At 54.0% G+C, this 19,543-nt stretch overlaps 1 protein-coding gene across 1 annotated transcript; it reads left to right on the forward strand.

Annotated features, from left to right (window-relative positions):
* Positions 1–1,976: 1,976 nt before the first annotated feature.
* On the forward strand, positions 1,977–15,592 carry GDAP1L1 (ganglioside induced differentiation associated protein 1 like 1). Its single transcript, XM_051803052.1, has 6 exons — positions 1,977–2,451; positions 5,302–5,494; positions 8,809–8,982; positions 11,010–11,107; positions 11,230–11,344; positions 14,207–15,592. The coding sequence occupies exons 1-6, from the start codon at positions 2,272–2,274 to the stop codon at positions 14,548–14,550; spliced, it is 1,104 nt and encodes a 367-aa protein (XP_051659012.1). The 5' UTR covers positions 1,977–2,271; the 3' UTR covers positions 14,551–15,592.
* The last annotated feature ends 3,951 nt before the right edge of the window (positions 15,593–19,543 follow it).

Raw genomic sequence — 19,543 nt, forward strand, 5'->3', positions numbered from 1 at the left:
CCCTGGATCCATGACAGCCAAACCAAATCCAAACTAAGCTTTGCATTGGCAGATGCTGAATCAGGCCGCCAGGAAAAAAATCAAGAGTCATTTCTACAGCCTGATTTCCACCCTCTTCTTCTAAAACAGGGAAGGTTCTTCTGTGCCTGCAAAGTGCCTTGACTGACTCCAGCCTCCTGTTCTCTCCTCTCAGTAACCTTTGCATCAACTCTGAGACAAGACACCCTGGATTCTGTATTTCCAAACCAGCAGTATCCACAATCCTGCTCCAATGGCACCTTCTGCCAGAGCTCTGCCAGTGCCACCAGGTTGGGCTGCACAGCATCCCTTGAGGCAGCCCCACACAGTCAAGAAGGCTGTGGACAAGAACTGAGGATGATCTCAAGGTCACACAAGGTCAGGGCACCCCTAAAGGGGGCTGTCACCCCTCCTGTCCTTCAAGCCTTGCTCAGTTTAGCAAGCAAAACACCTAAATAAATAAGCCCCTCCAGAGTTACCATGTACTCCCAAGACCAAGACAGATGCAGTGACCTGTCATTTTTTATTCCCCATGGTACAGCATTAATTCATCACAAAATATACCACTAGATGGGGCCTTCCAGACAGCAATTCAGGGAGAACCACTGCTCCCTGGTAAATCTGCTTTTTGCCTTTTCTAAACCCAAAGTGTCCCCTTCCAGCGAAAGGAGCCCCCAAAAATGCTTCTTGGGCAGAAAGGGGAGGGCAGGATGGTGCTGCATGGTGGGGCCAGATCTTCAAAGCTCAGTTTTCCATGAGTTTGCAGCCTAAAAGCAGAGGCCAAGCAAGAGCCTGGCCCTGTGGGTGTCCCTGAGGCCAGTGCAGGGTCTCCGGGGATGGGGATGGGGGATGGTTTGGGGGGCTGCAGCCTAGGGGGGAGAAGGCAGAGAGGAACCAGGGCACAGCACAGCACTTCCAGTCTCACTCCTCCCATCACCCTCCTGCACTCCCTCAGGAGCAGGACATCACAACTTCAGAGAATTCATTTTCACCTCCCAGTGCCCAGAAAACTGCTCCTTGCAGTATGTTCAACTGGGTACCAGTTTGGCCCCACTCCCCCTCGGTGCTCCTGGGTAAAATGTGCCTCAGTTTCCCCACTCAAATCAGCTCTTCCAAACCCTCCCCTGTTTCCAACCTCACCAGCTCCAGTGGTTTGCACTGAGAGCCCTTGCACGGCCCTCAGACACGGGCTGGCTCCCTGTGCCTGCAGAGCCCTCTTCCCCATCCTCTCCAGAACCTGCTCCTACAACCCCCACAACTGAGCTGACTTTGTCCTGCAGCACTGGCAACAGTTCCAAGTGTGGGAAATTATCTCCAGGCTTCCAGATTGCTGGAGATGGAGCATGACAAAGCCAAGTGTCATAAAGTACAGGTCCAGATGTCCAGGTCACTGTGTCCAGAAAGGGGTCAGCTGCCTGCCTACCTTTACCTGCAAACCACTGGGTGATGCTCATAGGACTTGGAGAGCAGCAGTCCCAGAAGCCCCAGTGCTCTCCAAGTCTCCTAGCTGGTTTGGAATTGTGACACACCTTGCTAATTCTGGAAGTGACCCCCAGCTGTGCCTACTTTGGCACAGGACAGCAGTCCAGTTTGGGCAGGCAGTCCAGTTTGGGCAGGCAGTCCAGTTTGGGCAGGCACCCCAGGGCTCCAGTACAGAGGAAGGGCTCCTGGGCTCTACCCCAGCACGGGCTGCATAACACCCGTTGGGCAGAAATTAATCCGTGTTCTCCAAAAATCACTGAATACCTCTAAAGAGCCATTGCTGCTGCTTCTTCCCATGAAGGCTGCAAGGCAGGCAGGACACCTTCTAGGTGTTTTAAAGCCAGTATCCATCCCTGCGGCTATTTATTGCACATCCACCATATCTAAAGCAGTAAAAAAAAAAAAAACAACTCTTAATCTCTGCTGAAAAAAATGTTCTTAAGGAGCCGCAGGGGTTGGAGCTGCCCCGGATTGCCGAGCTGGCGAGCAGGCGGGCAGCAGGAGCCGCGGCTGCTGACTCCTCTGTTGAAGCGATGCCTGCACGTTTCCGTGGGAGCCCCGCCACGAGCGGGGACGGGCTGCGAGTCCACCCCCAGCCCCGCCGGCGCTGCCCCCACCCCGTGCTGTGACCCCGGCACCCACCGCCCCGCGCTGCCCACCCCGGCCCGGCGGCTGGAGCTGCCCCGGGAGTGATGCTGCTGGAGGAGCCCATGTGATGCTGGGCTGGCGCCGCTCGCTCCTCGTCCCTCTCCCGCTCGCTCGCAGGCTGTCATGGCGACTCCCAACAATGTTACTCCCACCAACTGCAGCTGGTGGCCCATCTCGGCGCTGGAGAACAACGCGGGGAAATCCACGGAGGGGGAGGAAAACCAGGACCCGACGGACCCCGCTCTCAAATCCCAGGACAGATTGGTTTTGTACCACTGGACCCAGTCCTTCAGCTCACAAAAGGTAATGAAAGACCATCGCTCGGCCGGGTTCCCGGGCGAGAATCACCTCCGGTCTCCAGGACATCCCTTGCCTCGGGAGGATGGATGCACCCGGGGAAGAGCGAGGGGCTCAGCCCCGGGGGCTGGCGAGGGCAGCAGCGTGTGGCCAGGCAGCTCTTTGTACCTTTTAACAGCATCTGCCTGGGGACAGGGATAGGGATGGGGATAGGGGAGCTCGGTCAAATCCTGCCTTTGTTTTGGGATCACGGCTTGCACCGGGAGCCGCCTCGGCTTTGTGCTCGCTCGCAGCCCCACACTGGCGTGGCCGGGAGCGCAGACAAAGGCTGAGCCGGGCCCCGGGACCACCCTGCTGCTGCTGGGAGAGGGGAGAGGCAGCCCCGGAGCTGCCAGGGAGCGGATCCCGGACCCCCGTACGCAGCGATGATTCACCCCTGACACTGCAGCAGTGCCCTGGAAATTCTATTCCCGGGGTGCCCCAGCCAGAAATCCCGTTTTCCAGACAATAGTAAATGCTCATTTTGCAGCACGGCAGCTGTGTAGCAAACCCAACCTTCTCCCCAGCCCCAACTCCCCCCCCATAATTCCCATGCCATATACTATATACTATATACTATACGGAGAATGGGCTATTCGGAGGGGTGGGGGAACACCAAGTTCCCCGGTGCAGGGGCCTCCTCGAGCCCTTCAGCCCAGCGGGAAGGTGGGGGCAGAGGGGCCCGTTCCTGCGTGCGGGCACAAAGGAGGGAGGATGCCCGATGCAGCAGGGTGGGTGCACAGGGTCGGCCCCGCCGCCGCCGCCAGCAGGGACTGATGGGCTTCGGATCCGCACTGGCAAGGGATGCTCGTGGTGCTCCCCCCCCCACGCCGGGCTTGTTGTTATTTTTTGTCTTGCTCATTTGGCCGCCGTGGCGGGGAGGCAGCGGCTGAGGCACTTCTCGTGCTGGGTTTCCTACAATCGGCCTCTTTCTGTGGGGCAGGGGATAGGCCTGGGCAGGGCAAAGGGCAGGGCAGGGGACAGGGCAGGGGACAGGGCAAGGGACATCTAAAGCCACTACACCTGCTGGCACCTGGTCTCCGGCACCGTGTCAGGCTTTGCTTTTGAGGTCACTTGCAAGGAAAAAGCACTTGCTGTAAGGAGGAGGGGCACAAGCTGGTCTGATGGACATCACAGGGTGGGGAGCAGCGGGGCCTCTACAGGACCCCCATGCACAGGGGGTTTGCTTGGAGTCAGCTACAGGCAAAGCTTCCCCTGCTCTGCCCCGGGAGCTGCCCGAAACCACCCTCTGTGAGCACAGGGCTGTTTGTGGGAGCGACTCTGAGCCCCACCAGGACCTGGCCTTGTCTGCAAAGGGATTTTTGGAGTTTTACACAAGATGCCAGCCATATCCTAGTGCTGTGGGAGCTAAGAATGTATCATCATCACCCCTGTCTTGCCTTAAGGCTCTGGGGTACCCTGGGAGCCTGCATTGCCTCATGCCCAGCAGCTGCCTCCTGCCAGGCCTTCAGCCTCAGCTCCTGATAGAAGAACAGGGAAGCACAGGGAGTTTGGGGCTGGATACCCCAGGTGGTCCGGGCCAAGGTTTGTTTATCAGCTGGGAGGAAAAGGCCAAGTTGCAGCTGAGGGACTCAGGCTCTCTCTTGTTTGACTTTAAAAGAAAAAATTAACTTGCCAGCCCTGTGAATAATTAATGACTAATTCCCCAGGAACTCTGAAGTACTCATAGAAATGCTTATATATGTTAAGTTGTATTTTTAGCTGCTGCTAGCTGGATGAAAACAAGCACTTTTCTCTCATTCAGTGTTTCTGTAAATTGTGGCTTTCTCACATCCCCCGAGGGCTTTTTTTTGTGTGTGTTTGACATACTTAGTTCACAATGGTCAGGTTTTATAACCCAGAAGCCTAAAATGCCATCCCTGAGTACATATTCAACACCACGTCACACACAGAGCAAAGCAGCGGGATCAGCCCCGAGGGCCAGCAATTGGGATGGGGATGGTGTCCTACATCCAGCCCCACTCCTGCCTCATCCTACCCTTCCACAAGGCTGGACTCAGCTTTCCCACCCATGAGACAGGTGGGTGCCTCCCCAGCAGTGCTGCTGGCTGGCCCTGGGCTGGAGGAGGGCAGTGGCAGGGGAAGGGGGAGGCAGCAGGTTTGGCACAAGAGCTGCAAAGACTGTGGGTGATGCCCTCAGGCTGGAAGCAGCATGGAGAAGGAGGGGGAGGAGGAGACATGCTGTGTGGGGCAACAGTGGTTGCTTGAAATTCCCCACAAAACGGAGCCTTCTCCCTGCTCAAAATGTGCTGCCAAAGCCAGAGTCCACTCCTGAGAGTGGGACACACCTGAGTCAGCATTCAGGTCTCCTTCAGCCAGGCAGCAGGACCCACTGGCTGCAAGTGTGAGGCACAGCACTGCTGCAGCCTCTGCTCCCTACTCTTCCTCCTCCTTTTCTTCCTCAGGTATGTGCTGGGATCCACAGCAGCATCACTCATTCTTCCCATCTGGGAGAATTGGCTCTCAGTCCTCCGTCCCTCCAGTCCCTCTGCCTGCCACACAGTCCACCAGCCACAGAGGGAGAACAGTCCATGATCCTGAAAAGATAGGAGGGGTTTGGGTGTCCCCTCCTTGCTGGGAAAGCAAATCTTTTCTTGGCTGCCTGGATTTTGCAGCTGTCCCACGCCAACAGCTGCTTGGCTCCCTGCAGGAGGAGCACATGTCCTGGCACATCGTTGTGCTTAAGCTGCAGGGGAGGGTCTGGGGGTGCCATGGGGTGGTGGTGGGGCACTGAGGGCACTGGGGAGCAGCTCGGTGTGTGGGGCTGAGCCCTTTCTCCCCGGCCTCTCGCCCCAGGTGCGGCTGGTCATCGCAGAGAAGGGGCTGCCCTGCGAGGAGCGGGATGTCAGCATGCCCCTGATGGAGCACAAGGAGCCCTGGTTCATGCGGCTCAACCTGGGGGAGGAGGTGCCCGTCATCATCCACAGGGACAACATCATCAGCGACTACAACCAGATCATCGACTACATGGAGAAGAACTTCACGGGAGGTAAGGGAGGGGTGGGCTGTGTCTCAGAGGAAACTCAGGTCTAGCCCAGATGCTGTTTGCCAAACACACCCACTTTTTACTTCAAAGTTTCACCTTCACCCCAGGAGAGCAGCAAGACACCATCTCTCTGCAAGCTTCTATGTTTTCCCATGAAACTGAAGATTTTCCAGCAGAAATCCCCAAATGTCCTGTGCAATGCTGCAAGGGGGTTCTGAGGGGTGCATAGCTGGGTCCCCCTTTTTCTGCCTTGGAAGCCACGCTCCTAAACCAGACCATTTCCATCGGTTCCCATGGTGAGTGGTGGCATCTCACCATGGCCAGTGCTGGGACATGGCCCATGGGAACATTTCTGGCTTTGGCCACCTTTGTACTTTGGCAGTTGTATAAAAGTGGCCATAAGAGGCCCTGCTGGGGTTTAAACAAGGTCCTGCTGCCCCTCTCCCTTTCCTCAAAGATCCCTGGGCTCACTGGCCCTGGGCAGGGGACCCTGCTGTCCCTGGTGCTGCTGTGCCTCAAAGAAAACGGCCTCTTTAAAAACGCAGCCAGCGGTGCTGGGGACCATGGGAGGATGATGTGACACAAACCCAGAGGAAGGGACAGCCAGGAGAGGGAAGCTCTTATTCCCCCTGGAGCAGGGCTGCAGGCAGCGGCCGGCTGAGCGCAGCTCCTCGGGGTGCTTAGACAGCGCTCACAGTCAGTTGTTTGCTCAGCTGCTGTGGCGAGCAGCCTCTCTCTGGCATCTTGCACCCCTTTGCTCTCCTTTCCCCAAACCTGGGGGCTGGCGGGCTGGGACACCCACCAGGGAGGCTTCAAAGCTGAGCAGGGAGCTCAGGCTGTGCCATCACGACGTTCGCCCCAGCATCCATCCCCCTTGCAACAGAGACATCAAAAACATCTCAAAATAGCTCCCGAAGCAAGGGCGCCTCGCCAGCTCAGCTGCTGTCCTCTCCCGGCCCCGCCACCGTGCTGCTGCTCAGGGGAGGCACGGAGCTCCCTCAGCAGTGGGCAGCAGGGGTGGGCTCTGTCAGGGGCATCCCACAGCAGCAGCAGGTCCCAGGGAATGGCAGCTGCCTTCCCGCCCGGCAGCGGTCCCAGGACCAAGGGGCATCAGGGAGTGTGGATCCACAGGGCTGCGGTCCCCGCACAGCTTCACCTGGTCTCTGCAAAGGGCAGGTGGTCCAACATATGTGACAACAGGCTGTCCCCAGCAGGAGGGGGACACAGAGCTGCCCGAGCACTGGAAACTCCTGACGTTGAGATTTTCCAGCCAGGTGCAGTTTCTTATCTTTTTGCTGAGAAATAGAGAGGGAAATCTCCAGGGAAGAGGGCCCAGAGCATCACTCCCTGCTCCATACTCTGCTCCAACCATTGCCCAGCAATGCAGCTGGCAAAAGCACTATCAGGATGCTGTGGCATTAGTCTGAGGGGGAATCACCCACCTTGCAGAAACATGTAGAGCTTGGAAAGGCCTTAAAAGGTGTATTTTCTGAGGTATGTTTTCCCCTGGGCTGGGAGCATGATCTCTTCAGCTGCTTACACACACACTGAGGGTCAGCTATCAGTAAAGGGTGGTGTGATGAGAAATTGTTTCCTTTCCCCAGAATAGCAGTGAATAGTGCCAATAAGCCACCTTTGAGGGTGCTTCTCACTTGGGCATTGCCCAGCAGCACCCAGAAACCACCAGAAAGTAGACCAGGATAATATTCCCCCTGGGCAAGGGTCTCCTCCAAGGGCTGCTCCCACTTGCACGGCCCATCACTTGCTGGCTGTATGTATGCAGCAGCAACCCATACATGCAGGCCTGCCATGGCATGCAAAGGCAAGTCGAGCACCATCCCACTGGAAAACCTCCCTGGGACATGCTGAAGGACACAGGCCAGCAGCCAGCACGCCACAATTTCATTGTGGTCACTCCGTCCTTCCTGCCGGATGGGGCAGTCACTGTGGATGTGCTGCTTTCCAGCCTCTGCCCCGGCCCTTTGGTGCTGGCCAGGAGCCCTATGGAAGGAGCACACAGGCTGTGGGTCAGTTATTATTATTTCATTCATCCAGTGGCTTTTTTTGGATGGAAAATCCCCACTTGGAGAGCTGGAGCCCAAGCAGCTCAGGCAGCAGGGAGGAGCTCTCGAGACCTCCCCTCGCTCAGGGGACAGGGACACTGATGCCCGACGGTGGGAACAACTCCATGGAGCCTTGCAGCTGAGACAGTCCAGATCAGAGCTATGAGGAGCTTTACCATGCAGGAGCTGCCAAAATTTCCCTGGCTCCCTTCCATCCACGGACACCGGCAGGGATGACGACAGCAAGGCGAGATGTGCATCCCTGCCAGGAGGGCATTGCTGTGCCCCCTGGCAGCAGGGCTGGGCAGAGCAGAGGTGTCATTTCAGGCCCTGAAATCAGGGGCTGCATTGGCCACACTGCCAAAGTCCTTCTGCCAATGTGCCCTGGCTCAGATGGAGACACCGGCACGCGGATGGCATGTGGGCAACAGATTCACTGAGTCCTGGTGGCAGACTTACCACCTGTGAACTGCTCTCTGCAAACACCATAAACATTTATGGCCCCATTAAAAAATGGACCTGGTGTTCGTGGGGGAGACAAGAGCAGCACATTGCTTCCTGTGGTGTCATCTGTGTGTATTTTGAGCTGAAAGTGTAATAAAAAGGGCACGATGCAAACTGCCATCCATGAGAAGTGACTAAAACCCAACAAGGCAGGGAGAAGCAGAGCTGTGTGGGGTAAGGGATGCTCCTGCAGCTGAGACACTGGCTGAGCATGGAGGGAAAATCCACTGGGCTCCTTTGGTCACCCCGATTGCCCATTTTGGGATTTACAAGGAAGCCCAAAAGAATGAGGTACCTCATTGCCACTGATGTAAAGAGAGTGTAACTCAGGAGATCCCAAACTCAAAACCCCGTCTTTTAGCTCTTTTGTGCAGAATATGAAGATTTTGCTCCTGTTCTAAGAGATATGAAATCACAGTGTACAGATTCAGGGGCTGCAGAGACCCAGGGCCTCCTACACTGACCCTCAGGGACATGGGGGCTGTGGGAGTGGGCAATGGCATCTGTACCTGTAGTCCCGTGGGTCTGCCCATCTCTGGGCATGGGCTGGATGTGCTCCTGGACGGGATGGGCAGTGGGGAGGGGGCAGAGTGCGGGTACGGATTTGAGTGGATGCACCACCTCAGCCAGCCCTGCTGGGAGCTATCTCAGGCAGGACTTCACACCGGTGTCCAGCGCAGGCTAATGAGCCACTAACGAGAGCCTGAGCACCCCCAGGTGCCACTAACAGCTTTCCCTTTGTCCTGGCAGAGAATGTCACGCAGCTGATCCCGGAGCCGGGCAGCCTGCTGCACTCCCGCGTGCTGCAGTACCGGGAGCTGCTGGACTCGCTCCCCATGGATGCCTACACGCACGGCTGCATCCTGCACCCCGAGCTCACCACCGACTCCATGATCCCAAAGTACGCCACCACTGAGATCCGCAGTAAGTCGCCTTTCCAGCAGGGCTGCCCAGGGCTCCCAAGCTCCCTTCGGCTGGGATTGGTTCCACAGCCCAGCCAGACACCCTGCTCCTGCTCATTACCCCTTTCCACAAATGCAGGCAGGGACAGAGCTGGGAAATGGCAAAGCACAGCTGATATGAGAGCTGCAGGCATTCTGTAGAGGCTTCCTGACTCAGGGGGTGTAGGGGCTCCTGTGGGCCATGCACGCTTCTCCCCAGCTCTTTTTGGGGCACAGGAATTAGTCCCTCTCCTCCCAGAGCTCTGAGGGCAAAGGCAGGAGAGCACAGCCAGGCTGAGTTGCAGGCAGTGGATGAATCGGCATAAGTGTGTGTACCTGACCTTCAAGTGCTCATGAAACATTGACGATGCTTAATATAACTCCACGGCAAGGATTGCTCCTGGAGAGAGTTCCTGGCCAGAAAAGCGACCTTGTCGGGAGGGTATTGGCATGTCCCACATCTCTCCCTTCCTTTAGGCTCCAGCTCCAGGCAGCACCCATAGAAAACACTGTTCCCATCCCCATCCCTTGAGCTGCTTGGGTCCCAGATAGTTCCCTAAGGTGGGAGGTACTCGTGCACAAAGAGAAATAGGCAGTTCCTGAGGTGTAGCTCGTGGTCTGCCCTGCCTCTGCTGGCACCTGTCACAGACAGCTCTCCCCCATGTCACCAAGTGTCACCTTCACCCCCAGACCTTGGGCAGATGCAGAGCAGAGCTTGTCCCCTCCTCAGAGGGCACTGCTGTGATGGCTTCAGCCCCTGTCTGCCTCACATCACCTCCCCAGCACTCTGCTGAGATCCCTAAACACGTCTCTTTGTCCAAACCTCCCTCACTGGTGGCATTTTTCCTGAGCCAACAGAGGGGCTATGAGCAGGTCCGTGGGCCCATAGTGCCCTTCCTCCCCAGCACATCTCCTGCACCCAGGTGATGACTCAGCTGCTCTGTTGCAGTGGGTGCTGAGGAAAGTCTATGTAGTTGTGTCCCAGGGAGAGGGTGAACCGAGGGCCAGGCACTCCCAAGGGGAACCGTGGAACAGAACCAGAATGATATCCAGGTTTCCATCTGAGTTGCAGCCCCAGGAGAGTTGGTTGGCAGCCTTAGCAAGCGCAGGCTTGAAGGCTTGTGGCATAAAACAGGGAGTTTCACCATTTTATGGCAGCATAGAGCCTGCTGCTGGCTGCTTCCCCAGCCCACCCTGGCACGTCCTGCACCCTCACATCGGCAGAGCCAAGCCCTCGTTTGAGGGAACAAGGAGGGAGAGACAGATGGTCCCTGTCAGGAAGACATTAGCCCAGCTTTGGGTAATTTATGTTGTCTCTAAGGTGTTACTCTGCCTCTCATATTCCTTTCTCCCTTTGCTCCTTTCCCTCCGTTAGCTCCCTCACAAAAAGCCCTTCCCATCCTCCCCATAGCCAGGGAGGGAGGAGGGTGAGTGTCTCTCCCCTGCTCCCGATGGCCTCCTCGCCATGGAATTGCATCCCTGGACACGGAGCCAGGGCAGGACAGCTTCACTCAGGAGGGAACATCCCCTCCTGTGCCACTGCCTGCTGCACTGCCCTCAATGCACACCCACATGTGGGCAGCCAGCTCCGACATCCCAAAGGATCAACCAGCCAAGTTATGGGGAAGCTCAGGGATGTTCTCAAAATAGTAAAGCCACAGATAGATCTTCCAGTAGGTCTCATAGGAATTCAGCAGAGGAAATGAAGAGCTGGGACTCCCCAAGGCCAGGGAGGGGGACCTGCTGTACCCCGCAGCCAGCACTGCCCTCTGAGTGGATGGCAGGGCTGTCAGAGCCACCAGCCCTCAAACACTGTGCAGTGCCCCAGCCACCACCCTGTATGGCAGTATGGCAGAAGCAAGCCATGAATTTGTCCCAATTTGGCTTTTTGGGATGTTTTGGTGGTAAAACGATATTCAAATGCAGGACAAGGTACTTTGCTATCGGATACAAGGTCACCCCGAACCCTGCCAAACACAGCCCCCAGCCCCTCTGTCTGTGTCCCCCCAGGACATTTAGCCAATGCCAGCACAGATCTGATGAAGCTGGATCACGAAGAGGAGCCACAGCTCTCTGAGCCCTACCTCTCCAAGCAGAAGAAGCTCATGGTGAGTGGATCAAAGCCACACAGCTGGTGGGGGGGACATGACCCACAGACCTGCCGTGGGTAACAGGTGCCTTTTGTCCCTGCATCCATCCATTCCCCATCCTAACCCTGCTCTCCACCCAGGCCAAGATCCTGGAGCACGACAATGTGAACTACTTGAAGAAGATCCTGGGAGAACTGGGGATGGTGCTAGACCAGATTGAGGCTGAGCTGGAGAAGAGGAAACTGGAGTACCAAGGTAGGCACTGGGCTGTATTTGTGGGGTGTTTTTTGAGGTGCAACACCAGGAACAGCCAACAGCTTTGTGCCTGATGAACATCCCCCATGGGGAACCACTGGTGGGTCTGGGGCTGCCTCTGGTCTCCTCTGGTTTTGGGTGCATGATGTCATTGCAGCCATTCAGTTTAACATGGTTACTAAACTTACTAATCTCTGGCAAACCACCCCTGCACCCCTTGCCACAGGGGATAGCAGGACCCCTGTTCTCACAGAAGGTCTGTGGGAGCCCTGAAGTCATTCCAGGGTGGTTTCAGGCCCTCTCTGCCCCAGGGAGGTGCTGAGAGCGACTGATGCTCTGTCTGGTTTAGGAAGCAGCAGGCTGGCCCCAGGCACTTGCACCAGGAGGAGCACAGGCTGCTGAAAGTGCAGGGCTGGGGACATGAGCTGCAGCCAAGCCCCCTCTGGCCACAGGGCTGTTGCACATCTCACGTGGAACACGAGCAGGGAAACCAAAGAAGCCGAGGGGTCCTGGAGTGGTGGGAGCCTTTATGGAACCTTCGTCACACACCAGCAGGGGGGAGAGTGACACCAGCCATCCCTGACATCAAACACGTGGTGCTGGCACCTGCCGAGAGTCACCCCAGTGCCCTGGCAGTCAGGGGTGCCTGGGCACAGCTGGGCAGAGCTTGTCCAAGGATGACACCGTCCTCCTCCTGTCCTCTCTGCTGGCAGGGCTCAAAACCCCTGCCCTGAGAGGGCTGGCAGCTGCCAGATCCAGAGCAGGGCCCAGCCACAGTTAATCAGGGGACGGCCCCAGAGCTGCCCCTGCCCCTGGGGACAGCCTGGCCGTGGGGAGCCGTGCGTCACGCTCGGGGCTGCACTGAAGGGCCCTTAGAGGTGCCAAGGCCGGGCCCTACAGGGCACGGGGCTGAGGATTTGCCAAGAGCCCTGATGTGTTCACAGCAGCCCCCTGTGTTGCCTTAATTTCCTCCAACACCCTCATTAACTGATCCAAGGGCTGGGACAGCTCAGCAGAACTCAGCCTGGCGAGGTGCCCTCGGAGGACATCCCAGGTGCCCGGAGCAGAGGGGTGGCTGCTGCTGCTGCTGCTGCTGCTGCTGCTGCTGCCAGCACCCGGGTTCTCTGCTGCCTTCTGTCCTTGCGTGCTGCTCCTGCCCTCTGCTCCGGGCCCCAGAGGCCCCCGCCGTGCCCAGGGCCAGGTCAGGATCTCAGCAGTGGGCACAAGCACCAGCCCTTTGGCAACGCCCCAGGATCTGCAGTGCAGCAGCTCTCCTCCCACGCAGCCCAGGCTGCCGGCGATGCAGGCAGGGCAGGGCAGGCGGCAGTGGGGTGGGAGATGCTGCAGGAGCACTGGGAGACCCCTGCCACTGGTACCCCGTTCAGCTGGCACAGGCTGATCCAAGCTGGGGCTGCTGTGGATGCAAAGGGGATGAGTTGCTTTTGCCTGTGCTTCTGCCCCACCGTGGTGCTGGGAAGGGCTGCGAGGGGCTGGGGCATCCCACAGCCGGGTCCAGACCTCAGCAGCAGAGCCAGGGGGGACAGGGGTGGATCTCTCCCGAGGTCACCATCCTCACACGTGCTTTCTCTGTCCCCTGCAGCAGTGTCTGGGAGTCGGGCAGCCACCTCAGCCCCGCTCCCCTCACCTCAGAGCCACAGCACCCACAAGGTCCCTCCACACCCAGGAGGCTCTGGCTACAGCACCCCCCCAGTTCATTAGTCACCAAAAACATTTATTGACTAATTAGGCACAGGCAATCTGTCCACTCGGGCAGTGCCTCCAGCAGGATTAGGCAGGCTGCCAAGCAGCTACAAATGAGGGCTGATAATTACCCATAATTGCCCTGGCCTGGTCTTGCAGGCAACCCTGAAGCACCAATGCCTGCACTGGGGTGCAATACAGGGGCCTCTCTCCCCTTTTGTGATAAAATAGCCACAGGACAGTGGAAGAGCCCCAGATTTAAGGATTTGGAGCAAAGCTGGGGGCAGGTTTTGTGCCTCTTCTGCTGTTCTTCCTTACCTGCACCTCCCTCAGCTCCATCCTAGCCCTGCTCCTCAGTATTGAAAGGGCACTGAAGGAGTGCTTAACAATCATGGCCTGAGACTGCTTTTTCCAGCCTAACAGCAGTTTGGTTTATTTCTAGATGTCTCTCTGGTGAGGTTATTTCCAGTGTCACCCGTTATCAGCAGCTGTCAACCCCTTGGTGTCTTTCTTTATGCCCCACACTCACATCCAGCTCTGCCTCCCCCAAAAGCCTGGCTTTTGGCACAGACATGCTGCCCATTTTGGTGTCCTGGAGCAGGGTCCCTAGTGCAGGAGAGAGAACAAAGGCAGAACCCCCCCAACAGCACACAGGGATAGCAGCCAGGCCAGCCAGCAAATGGTTTTGATTCCTGAGGATTTCTTGCATCCCTAAAATAGGACAAGTTGACGTGACACTCCCGAAACAGCTCCTGGTGCAGCCAAGGGCAAACACTGCTGCTCTCCCCCAGCACCAGCACAGCAGAAGGGGTCACTGCATCTCCCAGGGCTCTTTTCCAGGAACCTTCTGGGTACAAGAGAATGTCATTTCCTGCTGCTCTTGACTTGGGGGAGAGGCAGCAGCTCCATTTTGCAGACAATGATTTGTATATTCACTTGAGCTATAAATTATCATCTCATATTTCCAGCTTTACAACCCCACATACCCTCTATCCCATAGCCTGGTAGATGGGGTCTGATCTCTTAGCCCATCAAAGAGCTGGGAAAAAAACATCCCAGAATGAAAACAAATGCTCCTGCCTCCATGGACCTTTTGAGCAAGGCTTCAGGTGCCCACCCAAGGGATCCTCACCTTACCTGCTCTGTCTCTTCTCTCTCCAGGGCAGAAGTGTGAACTTTGGCTCTGCGGATGCGTCTTTACTTTGGCTGATGTCTTGTTAGGAGCCACCCTGCACCGCCTCAAGTTTCTGGGACTCTCTAAGAAATACTGGGAAGATGGCAGCAGACCCAACCTACAGTCCTTCTTCGACAGGATACAGAAACGCTTCGCCTTCAGGAAAGTTTTGGGAGACATACACACCACGCTCCTCTCTGCAGTGGTACCCAACGCCTTCAGGCTGGTCAAGAGGAAACCTCCCTCCTTCCTTGGAGCCTCCTTCCTCATGGGATCTCTGGGGGGAATGGGATATTTTGCTTATTGGTACTTAAAGAAAAAATACATCTAGTGCTGACTGCTTGGTGTTTAGTTTGGTGTCTCTGTGCTGTGTGAAATTATGATGAAGCCTCAGTAACTGTAATGAAATTTGAAGCAAGGTAATGAATAATTATATTGTTTAATGTAACATTCCATAGTCTAGAAGTAGAAACCTATATTCAAGGAAATAAGACAACAACAACAACAACAAAAAGTGTCAACTTGTAAATGCCTTTTTTAGGTTTAAGTGTTCAACTCCAGTGAGAGGCTCAGGGGTTCACGTGCCCACTGGGAAGTGACGCTGCCTCCAGCACCAGCTGGCTCCAGTGGGAGACACAGGAATCCCAGGAAGCTTCCCAACACCCAGGTTGACTAATGGGACTTGGATACTTGGTCCTCTACGTTTGTGTTTCCAAATTGTTCACCGGCCACATTTCACACATGCAGGTAGTGGGGACTTTCTTCTTCTAGAAGGCGTCGTGTTGTGCTCAGAGGCTTTCCTGGGAGCAGGGTGCAGTAGCTGGTCACAGTCAAGGTGGATTTCCATTCTTCAAGTATCCATTTTTAAAATTATTTTCATTGAAAGGAATATTTTTTATTGAGCTGCTCTTAGAACGTATCCCCTTTCTACGTCTGGTTTCGGTGAGATTTTTTTTTAAGGAATTTAATGTCTGTCTTTAACTGCCGCACTTTTTTCTTGAGACAAATCATTTTGACTTCCATCCCGAATTTTGGCACACGAAGGAGTTTATTGGTTTAAGCCTTTTGGCTCCGTCTCTTGAGTTTTCCTTCACGGATTTGCAAAGCATCTCTCACCGACTGAGCATATGTGGACTCTGAAAAAGTACAACCATTTTCAGAACTTTTCAGCCCTTTCCTGAAGGCGCTTTGGCTTTCTTCCATCCGGGGCTCCTTTCTGTCATTCCCTCGCTGTGTGTTTTCTTAGGGACACTTTGCACAGAATCACATTGATGACTTTCTTGTGCCTTTTGCATGCTGGAAAGAATAACGGGCCTCACTGCTACTCGTGCTTTGGAAACTGAGATCCTCAATAAACCATATGGGAGGAGTAACGGCCTCGCATCTCTGAATGTGTTCCACATCCTCCTCGTCCCAGTGCAAGGCATGCCCCAGGGCAGCAGGGTGTGCAGGTGGTCAGTGCTTTGGCTCATGTACTGCACTGGTATAAAACTCACATGGAAACAGTATGTATTGCTCTTCCAAGGCACTCATTTCTGTAAGCACTCAGCCTGCTAGGATCTCCTCTGGCTGGCTTTCTGGGCACTCCAGTGATCCCCAGCGAGCCATGCTGCATCTCCAGGCTTGGGAAACGTGTGCCAAGTGTGGCTGAGATAATATGAATTGCATTTGCCTCTGACTCAGAAGTTATCTTTATGTATTTGAAAGCAGCAAGCTTTCCCAGGAGATTTTAATACAACCCAGCAGCCACAGAACTGGGAATATTTGGCAGGAATTACAAGGAATGAGCACGTAGCAATTAGACAGTGCAAAACACACACATTTATACTGTGCTTGTCACAATCATGTGGGCTGGCCTGACATACTCCTGGAGTACAACAGGCTGTGTAGCTGCAAAGGCTCTGTGTTACCCATGTTACCCCCCAGTGATCAGGGCTGCACTTTAGGGTGAGAACCCTAATTCACCATCAGCTCATGCACCTGCAGCTGAAGCTGCTGAGTGAAACTTTGCAGACACACATCCTCCAAAATACATTCAGTGTTTGCTCCATGGTACCAATGACTTCAGAAGAAATAGTTATTTCCCTTCTTTTTGAAGAGGGAAGAAAGAGGGTGCCCTGAGGTCACTCCTTTTGCTGAATCTGAAAGAGGCAAGATGAACTATGGGTCATCATCTATTTGGTCCATTAACTGATCCTCACCTCCCCAAGGGTTTATAAAGATACACCGACATGAAACCCTTACCAGGACTTCATCCTTTTACCTTTGTCCGTTGTCCTACACACACATTGCCTGGTGATCTCCAAAAGCTGATAAAATGCACACACCAGGTGTAGAAAGGACTATTAACAGGGTACAAGGCCAGGAAACTCAGAGGGAAGGAGAGCAAATACTTGCTCCATTCCCAGGATTTTAGCCCAGGACCGAGTCAGAAGGAAGCTGCTTAGCAGGACTGCTGCTGGTCACTTTGCTCCTCGATTTTTTTTATTATTTTTTTTTTAAACCTCAGAATAAATTTAAAATCATGGAGCATATCAGAACTCTAAACACTGGAGAAAATAGGTGTTTGTTTTGCTTGGAGCACACTGTTAAAATACGACTGTTACAAGGAAACCAGACACATCCAGCAGCTGGAACCAGGCACAGGTTGGTTTAGATCTGTGTGTGACAGCTCTCATCCATGCTGCACTGTGGGCTGCTGCTGGGAAGCCACAGATGCTGTGGTGAGGGGTTTTTTTACAAGTTCTCAGCTAGGAATAGTCACTAACAAGCTTTTGTTTTGTACCAAACTAAAAAGAAAGCAAAAATTGGTGACACTCCCAGTCACTAAGCCTTGTTTCCCTGCCTGGGTAGTGAAAAGGTAGCAGGACTTTGCTCCAGGGAAAAGCAATCTGTGAGAGCAATAACAGGCAATTACTGTGGCAGGCAGAGGCTGGATTGATGTACAAGACCCTGGACCAGGAGAGGAATGTCAGCACCTCGATCCATCCAGATTAGCCAGTTGCTATAAGCAGCCCTGTGGTGATCACAGGCTGTCATCATAAAAAGCTGGTCTTGCTCTAGCTGATCTCAGCCTAATCAGACCTTTTCTGCTCTAGTTCCACTGCAAAGGGGAGCCCACCACATTACCTGGCCATGAGCCAGGCACTGGCCCACTCTTGGCTGCCCAGGGCATGTTCTGTACACAGAAATATGAAAATGATGGCAAAAATCTGTTTTCTCACTCCAGGACTTCATGCTTTGCTCTCAGTAAGGTGTGGGGTAACACCAGTGCTCGAGGGGTGAGGCTGGAAGGTGAGGCACCTCAGAGGTGCTATTTTATATTTCAGACACCAGAGGGAACGGCTCCTGCTGCATCCTGCACCAAACACTCCTGTGTGCCTGATCCCACCCCAGTCAGGGTCCTTCTTAGGCTTTAGAGGTACTTTTATCCTTAAAAATCCCCGTGCTTCAGAGACAAATGTGCTTTTAGGTACCTCGGGGCTTTAAAATCTGTGTCTGTGCTGAAATGCAAAAGTTCTAGTTATCAGAGGGAAGAAAGTCAGGGGCTTCATGTCAAGTTTAAGTTTCATTACACGGACTGAGATCACAGGGAGAGGGCTCTCCCTCCTGCCTCCCAAGCCCCCTGTTTAATGGGCTCCCAGTGGTCACATTTGCAGAGCTGCAGCTCCCGAAATCTTTTTACTCCTGCGGGATTTGCTCAAAAGACTCAATTATGAGAACTGAAAACGTTGGTGTCCATCTCACAGCCGGCTGGCAGCTTTCTCCTTTGCTTGGCAAGGGATGGGGAAGACCTCTCCATGCAGAATAAAGGATTTCTACACCGAGCTTGCCAGAGGACAGGGAACACTGCACAGAGCCCGTCACAACCAGCCAGAGAAATCGAGATCTGTGGCTGCCTAAGCATACCTGGTGACCATCTGGTGGCCCTCTCAGAAATTATTTGCTAAGTCTTCCTCTGTTTCTGAATGAAAAAAACATCCTTATCACCCAACTGTAATTTCAGAATCCAGGTTAAGGAGGGAAGAGAGATGGTGTAAGGGCTGCTCCTTCCAGTGAGGGGAAACTTTCTTTCTGCTGTGAAAATAAATGAAGGATTTCCCCACATAAGGATAGCAGACAGAAAACATTAAAGCTTGTGAAAATATTTAACATCAGGTTGTGTTTGGTGGCATTCACTGCCATCATTAAGATCATAGCCAAAACCACCCAGACTGGATCCACAATGCAGGCAATGACAGCAGCTGAATTTCTCAGGCTTCAGAAAGATATATGGGATTAAAATAATATGAGATAATATGAAAAGAGTATTTTGAGAGGGATAATATAAAATATGATAATATGAGATTAAAAACTAAATAACCAAAGAACCAGTAAATCATGGACAAACCTAAGAGCCAACTACAGTAAGCCCCTACCTGCACTTACCTGTGGCATAGCAGAGGATAAAAGGGCAATTTCACAGCTGTTCACACCATCAGCAAAGTTGTTCTTGCTGCACGAGTCTGTAGAAAAAAAAGCTCCTTCCATAGTGGGACAGAATAAAGTCCCCAGTCCTCCCCATCCCATCCAGCACCCAGAGAAAAGTTCAAACCCACGGGTATGAATGAGAGTGAAAACATCTGTGTATGTGGTGAACAGGAATAGGTTTGTACCCCTGAAGGATTTCCTAAAGCAGGGCCTCAGTGGACAAATTGTAGAGGTTTCACACCAAGCCATTCTAATTCTCATTCTAAAGTTCTAAACAGTAGCAAAAACACACAGGAACTTGTATCTCAGATAAAGCACATTCATGACAGACATATTTCCTGTTATTTCTCTCAGGCTGATCCCCAACTGTGCCCAAATGACATGTTCACTATCATTGTCTTTTCTTCTCCTTTCAACACGCTTTCCTCTGAAGGATTAAACAGAGAGGAAGCAGCCTGCACTGAACAGCTCCCAGGGAAAGCAGGAACACCAGCTAAGCCATAAATAACGTGGATGCAGAATTGCTCTGTCAGAACACAGGTGTCCATCCCTGCAGCAGCTGTGGGTACTGTGCTGCTGGCCAGGCTCTACCTGCAGAGAGAGCAGATTATTTCTGCTTCCACATCACTTTGATGCTGAAGAGCATCGGTGAGCGAAGTGTCAACCTCCACCCACTCCCTGGGAGCTCACGACAGGTTTTCTTCTTCCTTTTTGTCCCCTCTGCACAGTGACCTACTTTCAGCCCCGTTTTTCTTTTCCCCTCTGTGCTGTGCTACCCCTTTCCTCTCTCCTGCACTCCCCGATGTCCCTCCCCTGTCACAGACAGCTGGAGATGTGTGACCACCTTCAGACTC

This window comes from Manacus candei, unplaced genomic scaffold (genome assembly GCF_025592945.1).
Source record: "Manacus candei isolate 608988 ecotype Guabito, Panama unplaced genomic scaffold, ASM2559294v1 h1tg000057l, whole genome shotgun sequence".
Classification (NCBI taxonomy): Eukaryota; Metazoa; Chordata; class Aves; order Passeriformes; family Pipridae; genus Manacus; species Manacus candei.

Excerpts from the sequence above, each read along its gene's own strand:
- GDAP1L1 (XM_051803052.1), top strand. The coding sequence starts at position 2,272 with ATGGCGACTCCCAACAATGTTACTCCCACCAACTGCAGCTGGTGGCCC. Across the intron at positions 2,452-5,301 it reads AGTCCTTCAGCTCACAAAAG|GTGCGGCTGGTCATCGCAGA; the intron begins GTAATGAAAGAC and ends CTCTCGCCCCAG. Across the intron at positions 5,495-8,808 it reads GGAGAAGAACTTCACGGGAG|AGAATGTCACGCAGCTGATC; the intron begins GTAAGGGAGGGG and ends TTGTCCTGGCAG.